General features: G+C 21.4%; 2 protein-coding genes across 2 annotated transcripts; one reads left to right on the top strand and one right to left on the bottom strand.

Moving 5' to 3' along the window:
* Nucleotides 1-436: 436 nt before the first annotated feature.
* On the bottom strand, nt 437-3,828 carry LOC127286302 (glia maturation factor beta). The gene is made up of 4 exons (XM_051312686.1): nt 3,689-3,828; nt 3,290-3,383; nt 2,917-2,966; nt 437-1,085 (listed from the first exon to the last, which is right to left on the bottom strand). Exons 1-4 carry the CDS (start codon nt 3,689-3,691, stop codon nt 813-815), a joined length of 420 nt encoding a protein of 139 aa, XP_051168643.1. The 5' UTR covers nt 3,692-3,828; the 3' UTR covers nt 437-812.
* A 231-nt stretch (nt 3,829-4,059) lies between these two features.
* LOC127286289 (AP-3 complex subunit beta-2) lies at nt 4,060-14,340 on the top strand. Its single transcript, XM_051312668.1, has 10 exons — nt 4,060-4,390; nt 7,463-7,538; nt 8,243-8,824; nt 8,901-9,197; nt 10,738-11,005; nt 11,090-11,785; nt 11,866-12,189; nt 12,289-12,560; nt 13,528-13,892; nt 14,039-14,340. Exons 1-10 carry the CDS (start codon nt 4,257-4,259, stop codon nt 14,184-14,186), a joined length of 3,162 nt encoding a protein of 1,053 aa, XP_051168625.1. The 5' UTR covers nt 4,060-4,256; the 3' UTR covers nt 14,187-14,340.
* Nucleotides 14,341-14,731: the final 391 nt, after the last annotated feature.

Genomic DNA, 14,731 nt, shown 5'->3' with positions numbered 1-14,731 from the left:
ATATAACGAAACTGAAGTACGCAACGTTTATGATAAACGATTTTTAAAGAAATAATTCTTTAAAATGAAAAATTCTACAATTTTTTTGCTTAAAAAATATTTTTTTATAATTTTTTGATTAATAAAAACTACAAGAAATATTGTTTAGGTAAAAAATTATAGAATTTTTCATTTTAAAAAATTATTTCTTTAAACATTGTTTATCATAAACGTTGCGTACTTCAGCTTCGTAAAATATATTAAAAATTGCGTTAGCTGCGATAATTATACTAATATATTCAGCATTGCATATTATAGTATTTTTTGATAATCAGTATATTGTAAATTTTCTTTTCATCTTCATTGTATTTAAAATTAAAATTCCTTTGAATACAAACATATTGGCAAAACCTTTTTTTCATGTTAATATATATTCTACAATATTGAGACTTTTGTAAAAAAAATTTCCAAAATTATCAAAATCGAACAATTTTTTTTTTTTTTTTTATTCTAATTAAAGAATTTTAACTTTAAATTGAAATTTATAAATCTAAATAAAAAAATCAATTCCATTTGAATAATCAAATACATGTTACAGTAAATTATTGCATATTAAAAATAGATATATAAATAAAATTAAAGCTATTTAATTTTAATAAGACTTAAACAAAAAAAAAAGAAAAAAAAATATGGTAAAACTAATGAGAATTTTTTTCTTTCTCGATTTTTGTCAATAAACAAAACTCGATGTTTCTATTTGTACAAAAAAAAAAATGAAAAACATAATATAAAAAAGAATATTAAAATGTTGGAATAGAAATATATAATTCTTTCTATCTACTTAATTTTTCCTTAAGCCAATCTTCAGTAAGTTCCTCTAATTCACGTACTTCAAATACTTTTGTCAATTCGGCTTCACGTTGCAATACAAGTTTCATTCCTGCATAAAGAACTTGCAATTCCATTTGAATATCACGTGGTGTATAAAAAATGAAACACATTGGATATGAAACACGACCATCAGCGTGTTCCATTTTATAACTATAAACAATATACCGTGGCTGATGAGCAGGTATAAGATCCTGCACCTCTTCCATTTGAATATCCTGTTTTAATTTATAATTTATTTATTTATTGAAAATATACGGGCAAAGCCCATTCGTACAGAGTATTTGTGTATAATATTTATAAAATTGTCATAGTTTTCATTTTTAACTGCGTGTAAGTCAAATGAAAAATACAGGCCTCGAATGAAATTTAAAGTAGATATTTATAATTCTTAATAAATTTAATTAGTTGATAAATATTTTATTATTATTTAAATGAAAGGTCATAATTATCAATCATCTCAAGTCAAATAAATGAAAACTTCACATTTATTATTATCATTTTTATTAATATATTATTATTATTATTATTATTATTATTATTAAATAAAATTTCTCTAAGTTCAATTCATGCATTCTTGTTGAGTTAAATATATTAAAATGAATTTTCCATGCCTCGGATTGATTTTAAGGAACAAAAAAAATACGTTTTAGTAAATTTATATTTGCAAAAAAAGTCGAAAAAAGTCGATTTTTTTTATTTTGACAAAATTTAATTGGTTAGTTAATATTTTACTTTAAATAACTCATTTCATTAGATATTAAATTAATTTTATTAATTCTTTAATGAGAGAATAATTCTATATAAATATTATCAAGAAAATTTATTTCGAATATTTCAGAATTAAATTAATTGTATAAAAGAAATTTTCAAAAATTTTTCAAGTCTGATTTAAGCAATTTATTTGAATTAAAAATTTTGTCATAGTTTTTAGTTTTGTTGGTCAAAAAAATTTCAGTCAATAATTTTAATTAAGTTTTACAGAATTTTAAATAAAATTTTTTTTAAATAATAATTTTGGAAGAATTAAAAAGTTGAAATTTTTAGAAATAATTAAATTTTAAAAACCTTTAAATTGTAATTTTTGAAAATAATTGAATTTCAAAAGATTGTGTTAAATTTCAGACAATAATTATTATAAGAGAAATTTTTGGTTGATTTCTAATGATGAAGAATTTTTATTAGAAATCATATAAAAAAAATGAAATTCCAAAAGTTTTTTAATTGAAAAATGATTTCAGATAATTGAATTATCAAAGAATATTATAAAAATCATTAAAAATAATTAAAATTTTTGCAAATATTAAATTTCAAGTGATTTTGAATAACTTTCGAATTTTGGTAATTTTATTTGCTATTTTTTTTTAAATTATAAACAATTAATAAATTTTATAAAAATTTGAATTGAAAAATAGTTTAAGATAATTGAATTTGTGAAGAATTACATTAAATTTAATAAAAATAATTAACGTATTTTGTTTAAAAATTAAAAAAAAAAGTCGAAAAAGTCTCATTTTATTAAAATAAGTCGAAAAAAAAGTCGAAAAAGTCGTATAATCTGAGGCTTGATTTTTAAGTTCGAAATTCGCAATATTTGTATCTACTCTTATAAAATTTGTTTAAAAAGTTGTAAATCAAAAGTAAAATTTTTAAAATTATTCAAAAATTAAAATTTTATTCTTTTATATTAATAATTTGTGTTTTTCTCTTTTTGAAGACAAAAATATGCTATATCATAAAAAAATATATAATAATAATTGTACTGTATGTTTGTTATATGATAATAAAAATACTTTATAGAAAATCATTTTCGTTAGACTAAATTTCAGTTTAAAATTTAAAATAAAAAAAAATACTTCTCGAATTAAAAAAAAAATTCGATTAGTCGCATTTTGCACATTATAAAAGTCGAAATAAGTCGAATAAAAAAAAAAAAAAAAAAAATTCGAAAATAGTCGAAAAAGTCGTAAATTTCTAGCTTCGAGGCCCGTTTAAATTTTGTTCAGAAAAATTTCAAAAAAAAATCTTTAAACTTAAAATTTCAATTACCTCTACAAACTCATCGATGCAAACTTTTTGCTTTTCTCTGTCGACTTTAACTGAAAGAATATTTTTTATTTATTTTTAATTAATTCATAATAATTAATTAATTATTTTTAATTATTTTATAATGTTAAAATAAAATTGCTTTATTTTGCATATTTTTTTTGCTTTTTTGTTAATAGCATTGAAATAAATTTTTAAAAATATTAATTACACTTTTGTATTAGAAAATTTTCATATTTGTTTTAAATAAACTTTGTAAGCAAAAATTTCCGACATTAAAAAAAAAAATAAATCTTGAATATTTTAAAGAATATAATATATATGAGAAATTTTTAACAATAAGTAGATTATTATATTAAATTCAAACATTACTTACGAATAAGGGCAGCATTAGTTTGACTTTTACGAAAACGAAATTTTTTAAGAGCATCTTTAACATCATCTTCAATATCGCATATTTTGTTGGAAGACTATACGCAAAAAAAAAATGTATTTATTTTATAACGTAATTGTACAAAAAGATAAATAATCTTTATTTAATCTAAATATACAAGTCTATTTTATCAAATTCAAAGATTATTATTGTCATTGTCATTAGTTCGAACAATATTTGTATTACATACATTGTATTCGGAAATTGTCAATAATCAACAAAATAGAGGAAACTTATTTAAGATAGTAGTACATAAAAATATAAGTACCGTTATGTTGAAACGAGAAAAAAACTAACGTTCAATAATTTTTGTTATTTAATAATTAAATAAACAAAACTTACCATTTTATAACAGTAAAAAAAATTCACTGGCAGTTTAGAGCAATATTAGAAATTGTTAAAAAACAATAATTGTCACACACAACTGTTTTGACAAAATTGTCAACAATCGCAGAAATAATATTATATAGATGGAAAGCAATGTGGAGAAAAATTCATTATCCTCAATACGCCCTCATTGCTAGCACATATCAAACATTTAGAATTAAATTTTAATATTTATATTTAAATACTAATTTACAATTAAAAATTAATTTAATATAATTATTTATATTTCTGGTAAATTTATTGTAATTATTACCTATATACAAAAAAAAAGAAGAAAACATTTTTCTGAATGAATATAACATCGATGTTTCCTATCTATATAAAATTCATAGTCGAAGATTCATGAGTGATGTGGAATGTAATTTAATATATTTTATAATAAAAAAAAAAATATTCCCATCTGTTTATGAATAGTTCGGTTAATTTTGTCATGAAATTTATAAACATTGGAAAGAAAAATTTTTCATAAAAGTTTTAAGTGATTTCATTTGTAAATAGTATAGTTTTTTTTAATATAGAAAAAATGTTAACTGCAGCAGCGAATACAATGTCAAATAATGGAGGGTCTTACAGTATTGATAGACCTTCAAGTGCTGGAGAACCGGAATTAGGCACTGATCCTGCATCTGGAGGTTTTTTCCATTCCGATTACAAAAAGTACTAATAATAAAATAATATAAAAATGTCATTTACTTTCTAAGTTATAAGTTTTGATTTTGAGGTTAGATTCCCGCCTTTCTTAATCGGGATTTAATAATTTATGTAAATTTTTTATAGATCGTTATTTACAGCATAAATAAGATTAAATTCATATTTTTTTTCAACATTCATTTTTCTTATTTTATTCAATATTTAATTTTTATTTGAAATTTACAAATTCTATCTAGTAAAGAGTTTATTTTCTCTTAATTTTATTTAGGTATTTAAAATTTACAATTTTTCTGTTAAAATTTTTTCAAAAATTGTAAAATAAAGGATATGATAATTAATTTCGGCTTAATTTGATTTTTTTAAATTGTCCTAATGGTGATCGTTAATTTAAATTTGTGGGATCTGTGACATTTCAACTTATCGTTGGACTTTTTTGATTTCGATTAAATTTTTTCATCATTTTGTAACCTACAAAAAAAGGTTCCAGGATTTTTTTTCGAATTTTTTTATCCAGCCGCTTACGAAAAATAAATAATAGAAAATTTCAAACTTTTTATATCTATACTAGCAAAATTAAACGCGAGCAAGCGCGCCAAATTGAGTATTTAATTGTTTGTTATAAAGAAATTAAAAATTAATATTATAAATAAAAATTTAATTTATTAGAATATTATTACATATTAAATGATAATAATGAAAATTATATGTTCACAGGCCTCGGATTATACGACTTTTTCCGACTTTTTTCAAAAATACGACTTTTATCGACTTATTTTAATAAAATGCGACATTTTTTTTACATTTGAAAAAAAATTGTAAATAAAATACATTTTTTAGTATAAAATGTAGATCTTCTTCAGATCTTCTTCAATTCAATTATTTAACAAATTTTCAACTAAAATGATTCTTCACTAAATTAATTATTTTTAATAATTTTAATGAAATACATCACAAATTCAATTATATCAAAATTATTTTTCAATTAAAATTTTTATGAAATTTAACAATTGTTTATAATTTAAAAAAAAAATATCACAATAAAATTGAATTATTTTTTTTAAATTTCAATTCAAAATAAACTAAAATTCAATTATTACCCGAAATTTTAATTCAAAATTAATTAAAAATCCAATAATTATCCAAAATTTTCAATTTAAAATTTAATTATTTACCAAGTTTTCAATTTAAAATGAAATAAAATTCAATTATTTTCTAAAATTTCTATTCAAAATTAATTATCCAAAATTTCAATCAATAATGAACTTAAATTAAATTATTGTCCATAATTTCAATTAAAATTCAATTATTTCCCAAAATTTTCAATTTAAAATGAACTGAAATTCAATTATTTTCCAAATTTAAAATCAAATAAAATTTCATTATTCTCAGAAATTTGAATTCCAAATTAATTGAATTTTCAATAATTTGAATTTAAAAGCATCTAAAATTTAATTATTTCTAAAATTTTCAATCGAAAATTTTTTTTTTTGCAATTTAATAATTTCAATTATAACTCTAAGGAAATTCAATTATTTTTAATTATTTTAATAATATTCTTTGAAAATTGAACTATCTGAAACCATTTTTCAATTAAAAATGATTTTCAAATTATTGTATTTTGTCCGCATTTTCTAATAAATTTTTAGTGAAATCATCTAAAATTTTAATTACAAAACACAAGTTTCAATTAATTCAAAAAATCTCAATTTGAAATCTTTGAAAATTCAATTAAATTTAAAAAAATTTTTCCAAAAATTGTTTGATAAATTATTTTTAGTTCTGTAAAATTTAATAATTGTTTGAAAATTAACAATATCTTTTGAAATTTAATTATTTCTAAAAATTTCAACTTTAACCCTTCGAAAAGGATTATTATTAAAAAAAATTTTTTATTTAAATATCTTTAAAATATTTTTGTTAAAATAAAAAACAAATCCACTTTTTTTGGAATATAAATCGACTAAAACGACTTTTTGTGTCTTTAAGTTGATTCGCGGCCTGTGTTTTTATAATTAATATTTAATAGGTATTCGTTGGCCCCTGGTACCTTAAAAATAAATTTTTTTCAAATTACTATCTTGTACGAAATTTCCTGGCGCATCTTTTTTCACATCATAAATTTTTTGTATTTGTATACAATTTTTGAATCAATATACAACTTTAAAAAAAATTTCGTTGGTAAACGTTGTGTACTTCAGCTTCGTGAATTGAATTTTCGAATTTGGAATTTTAAAGAAACTTATTCCGAAATTTGGAAACACAATTATACAACTTTGGCAAAAATGAGAAAAAGAATTGTCGAAATTTGACACGTCATAAGATTACTATTTAAAAAAACACGTGAAATCAGAAAAGGCCAACTTCAAGTTAGGACAGAAGGACAGACCAAGCATTTTATTATTATATAATATTTTTTTTTGGAATAATCATAATTTTTTTAAAAATGTATTAATTTGAAAATTTTTTAAAAAAAGTTTTTAAGTAAATTTTTCGAAAATTTACTAGATTTTTTGCAATTTGAAGATTAAAATCCTATTTGTAAAACTGTTTATATTTTTTAATTTTTTATGAACAAATTTTAGGTTCAGTCTCGTCGGAGAAAAACAATTTTTTTTAAATTTCTTCGGAATTTTTAAAATTTTTCGAAATTTAGTATTTTTTTTATAAATACTTACGATTTTTTTTGGCATTATTCGTATATTTAAGTCTTTTTATGTTACAAGTATTTTAAATTTCGAAAATTTAAAAAAAATAAAAAAAAATTGTTTTAAAAATTTATTGTTAAAAAATTGAAATATATATATATATATACAGTTTTAAAAATAATATTTTAATCTGTACATTGCAAAAAATATAGTAAATTATTTTTCGTTAATTTTTTGCTTCAAATTTTTGAAAAGTTATATATAGAATTGAAAATTGAATATAGAATTGAAAAAAAAATTTTTAAATTGATGCATTCTTAAGAAATTTAAGTATGAGCATTCAAAAAAAAAAAACTTAAAATATGTTTGCATTTTTGAAATTAAAACTTTAGAGAAAAAAAAATTTTTCATTAAATGAATTTTCTATTTTTAGACACGATGACTTGAAGCAAATGCTTGATAGTAACAAGGATGGATTAAAATTGGAAGCAATGAAACGAATAATTGGGGTAAATTTATATTAAAGATTCTTATATTTCTCCAATGTTTCGAAATCTAAAAGATTTTCTCTTCACAAAATTTATTGATGTATAAAAATTATTATAAATATCAAAGAGAGAAAGATAAAAATTACTTAATAAATTAAAAAATATGAAATTAAACATTATATTACTAAATTAAAAATAAAATGTAGATAACAAAATTATAAAAAGTTAATTCGTCATAAGTATAAAATTAAAGAATTAAATAGAATAATCCAAAAAATTTGTATGAAAAAGAAAATGTAAAAATTCCTCCTTTTGTTCCAAAACTTTAAGTGACATTACTTTTTATTTTTCTCTCTTTAATATAAAATCATTTAGATTTCAAAACGTTGGATAAAACTTATTTTATTAATAGTTTCTTTCATTTCTGTTCCAACTTTTTTTTTTATATTTTTTTTATTTCCTCCCTCTACGTATCTACAGTACGCAACGTTTATGATAAACGATTTTTAAAGAAATAATTTTTCGCCTAAAAAAATATTTCTTGTAGTTTTAATTAATCAACAAATTATAAAAAAAACATATTTTTTTTAGGCAAAAAATTATAGAATTTTTGCATTTTTAAAAATTATTTCTTTAAAAATCGTTTATCATAAATGTTGTGTACTTCAGCTTCGTCTCTTTCTTAATATAAATCGAAGAAAATAATGAAATAAACAAATATTTAGATGGTGGCAAAAGGAAGAGATGCCTCCGATCTATTTCCAGCAGTTGTTAAAAATGTCGTATCAAAAAATATAGAAGTAAAAAAATTGGTATACGTCTATTTAGTTCGTTATGCCGAGGATCAACAAGATTTGGCATTATTGTCAATATCAACATTTCAAAGAGCATTAAAAGATCCAAATCAATTGATAAGAGCAAGTGCCCTTCGTGTTCTTTCAAGTATAAGAGTTGCAATGATTGTTCCAATAGTAATGCTCGCCATAAAAGATTCGGCAAGCGATATGTCACCGTACGTTCGTAAAACTGCAGCGCACGCAATTCCAAAATTATATTCCTTGGATCCTGAACAAAAGGATGAATTAATTTGTGTTTTGGAGAAATTATTGTCCGATAAAACAACACTTGTTGTTGGTTCAGCAGTAATGGCATTTGAAGAAGTTTGTCCCGAACGAATTGATTTAATTCATAAAAATTATCGAAAATTGTGCAATTTATTAGTTGACGTTGATGAATGGGGACAAATTGTCATTGTTAATATGTTGACAAGATATGCTAGGACTCAATTTATAAATCCAAATTTAAACGTACGTTCATTTTTTTTATTGGAATTTTTTTTTAATTTTCTAATTTTTATTTATGAAAATATTGTTGTTTATACAGGAAATTGAAGATGAAGAGGAACGTTCTTTTTATGAATCCGACAGTGATTCGTCAAGTGTAAAAAAGCCAAAATTTACTTTAGATATTGATCATCGATTATTATTGAGAAATACGAAGCCTCTTTTGCAAAGTAGAAATGCATCTGTTGTTATGTCCGTTGCTCAGTTATATCATCATGCAGCACCTCGAAGTGAAGTTATTGTTGCTGCAAAAGCACTAATAAGATTACTTCGCAGTCATCGTGAAGTTCAAAGTATCGTTCTTCATTGTATCGCTAGTATATCGATTACTCGCAAGGTGAAAAAAAAAATTATTTCAAAAAATCATAATAATAACTATAGCTCTTCCAAAATTCAATTGTTTTGAAAATTTAAGTTATAAAAAGTTTTTGCAAAGTTAATTATTTTCAATAGTTTTAAAGAAATTTTTTGAAAATTAAATTATTTTAAACTTTTTTCAATTAAAAATTCTTTAAAAATTGAATTATTGACTAAAATTCTTTTTAAAAAAATTTTCAGCTATTCAAATTTTCAAAAATTTTCGATTAGAAATTTCCTGAAATTTGATTAATTCTAATAATTTTCACTGTAACTGGAATTTATTTATTTTTTTTAATTTCTATTTAAAATTCTTCGCCAAATTAATTATTTTCAATAATTTTAACCACGTTCTTCTAAAATTTAATTATTTAAAATATTTTTCAATTATTTAGTTAAAATTTTTTTTAATATTCAATTATTGTCTGTAATTTGTAAAAAAAAAAAAATTTCTGAAATTAAATTTTACAATAATTTTAATTTAAAATCTCTTAAAATTCAATTACTTTTAAAATTTATTTTATTAATTTCAAATAATTTTTATCAAGTTTTTCTAAAATTCAATTGTTTTAAAAATTTTTAGATAAAAATTATCCCATTTCCCATAAATTATCTGATATTTATAAAGTGGCTAAATTTTTTTTAAACCATTCCTTCATTGTGGACTTTTTAAATTTTATAATAAATATTATTCCTCATCAATTTACCCTTATTTTAAAATAATTAAATTGTTTATAATATTATAAAGTCAAGTAGTCTATAATATAGTTAATTTTTAAAACTTGAAACAAGAAAAAAGAGAAAAATTATTAAAACACCGCTAGTCCTCATATATCTTAAATAATCAATAATTAAATTATTATATTATTGATTTAATAATTGATTTTAGATTGATAAAATTCTGACGAAGATATTGGTTAAGATGTGTTATGTCTTATCTCAGTCCCAAAAAAATTGTTATTATTAATTTTATTATTATATATTGATTCGAACAATTTTAAATTAAAATAATGAAAATTTACACAATAATTTAATATAAACAAAATTTGAATTTTAAAAATAATTGAATTTACATGATATTTTAATTTAAAAATTGCTAAATAATTTCATTTTTTAATATTTAAATTTGCATAACAGTTAAAATGAATATGTTTGATTATTGAATCTAAAAAAAGACAATTAATTTATTTTAAATAATTGTATTGATAAATAATTATTCAAAAAACTAAAATTTTTTAAACTAAATTAATAATCTAAATTAATTTAAAAATTTGGAAAAAACAGTGATAAACTTTTTTAAAAAAACATTGAAGTTTATTTCCAAATGTATTTTAATGGATACCTTGCGTAAAAATAATCCAATAAGATTATTCTAATTTAGAATTAAGATTAATTAACAGATTAATAATTTAATTTTAATTTACATAATTTATTTAAAATCTTAAACGGGTTAACAAAAAAAAATTGTAATAATACAAAATAGATGAAAGTAATTAAAAAATTTTTCCAATTTTTCACAGGGAATGTTTGAACCATTTTTGAAATCATTTTTTGTTCGAACATCTGATCCAACGCACATAAAATTATTGAAATTGGATATTTTAACGAATTTAGCTACCGAAATGAGTATAAGCGTTATTTTGAGAGAATTTCAAACCTATATTTCAAGTAGTGATAAGGAATTTGTTGGTGCGAGCATTCAGGCAATTGGGAGATGTGCAAGCAATATTAAAGGAGTCACTGACACTTGTCTCAATGGACTTGTTTCTTTGCTCAGTAACAGAGATGGTAAAAATTTTCTTTAATTAAAACCAAAAAAAAAAAAAAAAAAAACAAGTAAAGAAAATAAAAAGTAATTTATTTCCCTTTCAGAGGCTGTTGTAGCTGAAAGTGTTGTTGTGATAAAGAAACTCCTACAAACCCAACCAAATGAACATAAAGAAATAATTGCTCATATGGCAAAATTAATGGATTTTATAACAGTTCCACAGGCGAGAGCATCGATTTTATGGTTATTGGGCGAATATTCTGATCGTGTGCCAAAAATTGCTCCCGATGTTCTTAGAAAAATGGCCAAAACATTTATCAACGAACAAGATATTGTTAAATTACAAACATTAAATCTTGCTGTGAAATTATATTTAAATAATCCAAATCAAACAAAATCATTTTGTCAATATGTCTTTCAATTGGCAAAATATGATCAAAATTATGATATTAGAGATAGAGCACGTTTTCTTCGTTTTTTCATATTCGATGAGGAGGATGAGGGTAAACCAAAACGTAAACTTCAAGAATTGGCTCAAAAAATATTTTTAGCAACAAAACCAGCGCCAACGCTCACATCAAGATTTAAAGAATCACAATTTCAATTGGGAACACTTTCACATTATTTAGATATGCCATGCTCTGGTTATCGTTCATTGCCATCGTTTCCTGATGTGCCACCAGATCCATCAGTTCGCGATGTTGCCGAACCACTGCCACAAGATATTTTACCAATTGGCAAAAAGGAGAGAAAAGACAAAAAGAAGGAGGACTTTTATTGTGAGAGTACACCGGATGAAGGTGAATTGAATAAATATTTTTTTTATTTTTCAAAATGGTCTAAAAATTCAAAAGAATATATTTTTAAATTTTTCATTTAGAATCCGAAGAAGAAGAGGAAGACGAAAGTTCAGAATCATCAGGCGATACGTCGGATGATGAAAGTAATTCAAATGAATATTCCTCTATTTCCGATAAGTCCGATGACGAGGCAAATAAAAAGAAAAGTAAAAAACACGTTAAAGAATCGAGTAGCGAAAGTGAAGAAAGTGAAGATTCAGAGGACTATTCCGACGAGGAGGATGAATCAAGTTCAGAAGAAAGTGAAATTGAAGAAAAGACTGCGGTTAAAGAGAAATCAGTAAAAATTGAAAGTAAAGAAAAACCCAAGAGCAATCTCGATTTGCTATTAGATTTGGATGATGGTAAGAGAAGAGAAAATGTTTAAATTTTTTTTTCTTTTGAGTAAAAGAATTTTGAAAAAACATTTTTTTTTTTAAATAATGATTTTTTTACCCCCACAGTGATACCAATGACACCAGTAATGACACCAAGTTTAGGGGGATTTTTAACACCAATTAATCCAAATGATTCAAATGAAATACGAGAAGTTTCTGCTTCATACATTCCAATGAAGAAAATTGAGATATTAAATAAAATCAATGGTCACGGCTTAAAACTTGATTATCGATTTACAAGATCGCAACATTTAGTCAGTTCAGTTATGGCTAGTATTGAATTTACTTTTACAAATGATGGCAAAGATCCAATTAACAACATACATATTGGAAATAAGGTAATTCTTAAATATTTATTATTTCGGTAAATTGTAATTTCTTATAATTTTTAATTATCAAAATTTTAACATTCGAGTAGAATATATTAGAGATTTGTTAAATAGCAAAACAATAATATTCGGACAAATTGATTTTTAATAAAATTTTTTTCAACGTTTAAAAATCACACTGATTTTCTCTTCCAAAAATGTCTGACAATAAATAATATTATAAAAATTAATTAAAAACAACAAAACAAAAATACAAAAAATGAAATTAATATGAGGAGTAAAATTAACAAAAATAAATTAACAATGAAACAATATAAATAAATTAAAATAAAGACAAATTTAATATGTAACAAAAATACAAAATAGAACAAGAATAAAAACAAAATTTTAAAAGAAAAATATCAAAATAAATAAAATAAATATAAAAAATACTACAAAGGACAAAATATAAAAAAAATAATCAAACACAATTTACCAAATAATGCAAATAATTTCTCAATGACAATTGTGAGAATGGCTGTTAATTTTTGTTCCATCGCATAAATTGGTAAATTATTTTTTATTATTTTTGTATACCTATTTTTTTATTTTAATTGTTTTTTTATATTAATTTGTTTTATTATTTTTCTATATTTTGTCTTTATTTTTATTTATTTTGTTACTTTCCTGTTACAATTTCATTTTTAAAATTTTGTTTAAATATTTTTTTCTATTTTTTATTTTTTTTATATTCTTTAAATTTGTCTTTATGTATTTTAATTTATTTATATTGTTTCATTGTATAATTTATTTTTGTTAATTTTCGTCCCATATTAATTTGATTCTTTGTATTTTTCTTTATTGTTTTTAATTAATTTTTATAATTTTCATAATTTTATTTATTGTCAGATTCCCTGATGAGGAAATTAGTGTGATTCTATTTGTGGGCATTTATTTGAGATAATTTTTATTGGGGGGGACTTTTCTTTTTTTATAGAAATTATCATCGGGAATGATTGTCCATGACTTTACACCAATTACTGTGATTCAACCAAATTCCAATTCGCTGACAACTGTTGGTATTAATTTCAATGATTCCACACAACCGGCTTCGTTTAATATTGATTTTATGAAAAACGACGAAATTCTCTCGTGTCCAGTTAATATAAAAGCGCCAATTGGAGAAATTTTAAGATCAGTTTTATTGCCCGAAAGTGTATTTATTTCTGAAAAGGAAAAATTAAAAGGAATGAATGAACATTTGACGAAAGTTAATTTCACAGGAAATCGAAAAACACTTTCACAAAAAATTTTTGAAGCGGCAAATTTAGCTGTTGTTTCGAGTGAAGATAATATCATAAGGTAAAATTTTTGTTTTGTTTGCTAAATTACCATGTTTTTTTTCTAATTTCTTTATTATTAAAAATGTCAATTAAATTGTTTGATATTTCAGCCATTTTAATTAAATTTTTTTTATTTTAAACTAAATTTTATTTTTTATTTCATAGGTACGCGGCTCACACTCTAACATCAAAATCACTTGTTTTGGTGACAATAAAAATTATAAATGACGAATCATTGGAAATTTGTGTGAATTGTGAAAAAATGGTAATTGGATCGATGCTAATGAATGAGCTTAAAAATAATTTGAGATAAAAGAAAAATAATAAAAAAAAAATTTATATGACTGCAACATTATTATTATTATTATTATTATTATTAATCAAATTATAATAGAGTATATTTATTATATATATTTGGAAAAACTATTTTCCATTCTTGTGAGATTAAATAAATGAAGACATTTTTATACTCGTGTTATGTTAATTAAGTATATAATTCATTTAACATTTTTATTTTAATGTATTTCTTTGTTATTTTTTAAATAAATATGTTTTATCAAGGTGCAATTTAAAAATTAATATTTTTGTAATATTTTTCTAAAAATTCTTTTAATAATCAATATTAAAAATTATAATTATTATCAGTTAATTATTATTTTTAAGAAATTTATCTTTAGTATTTGTTACTTAAAACTATTTAAAAAAATTACACAATCGTAACTAATTTACTGTTTTTTTAGTTACTAAACTTGAAAATTTTTAATTATAAAGAAAAAAAATTATTTTAAATTTTTACGTAGAAATAAATAACCAATGAATGAAATAGTATCGACGCATGCGCAATAGCAGAAATTTATG

The sequence above is a fragment of the Leptopilina boulardi genome, unplaced genomic scaffold (assembly GCF_019393585.1).
Source record: "Leptopilina boulardi isolate dan_hultmark-lab unplaced genomic scaffold, ZJU_Lbou_2.1 LbouV2_352, whole genome shotgun sequence".
In the NCBI taxonomy this organism is placed as follows: domain Eukaryota; kingdom Metazoa; phylum Arthropoda; class Insecta; order Hymenoptera; family Figitidae; genus Leptopilina; species Leptopilina boulardi.
The sequence above is the reverse complement of the archived record's forward strand: the minus strand, read 5'-3'. Positions and strand labels throughout refer to the sequence as shown.

Bases quoted from the DNA above. Each gene is read 5' to 3' on its own strand.
- LOC127286302 (XM_051312686.1), bottom strand. The intron at 2,967-3,289 runs GTAAGTAATGTT...ATATTCTTTCAG, and splicing joins AACTAATGCTGCCCTTATTC to TTAAAGTCGACAGAGAAAAG. The intron at 1,086-2,916 runs GTAATTGAAATT...AAATTAAAACAG, and splicing joins GCATCGATGAGTTTGTAGAG to GATATTCAAATGGAAGAGGT.
- LOC127286289 (XM_051312668.1), top strand. From the start codon at position 4,257: ATGTTAACTGCAGCAGCGAATACAATGTCAAATAATGGAGGGTCTTAC. The intron at 4,391-7,462 runs GTACTAATAATA...TTCTATTTTTAG, and splicing joins TTCCATTCCGATTACAAAAA to ACACGATGACTTGAAGCAAA. The intron at 12,190-12,288 runs GTAAGAGAAGAG...TTACCCCCACAG, and splicing joins GCTATTAGATTTGGATGATG to TGATACCAATGACACCAGTA.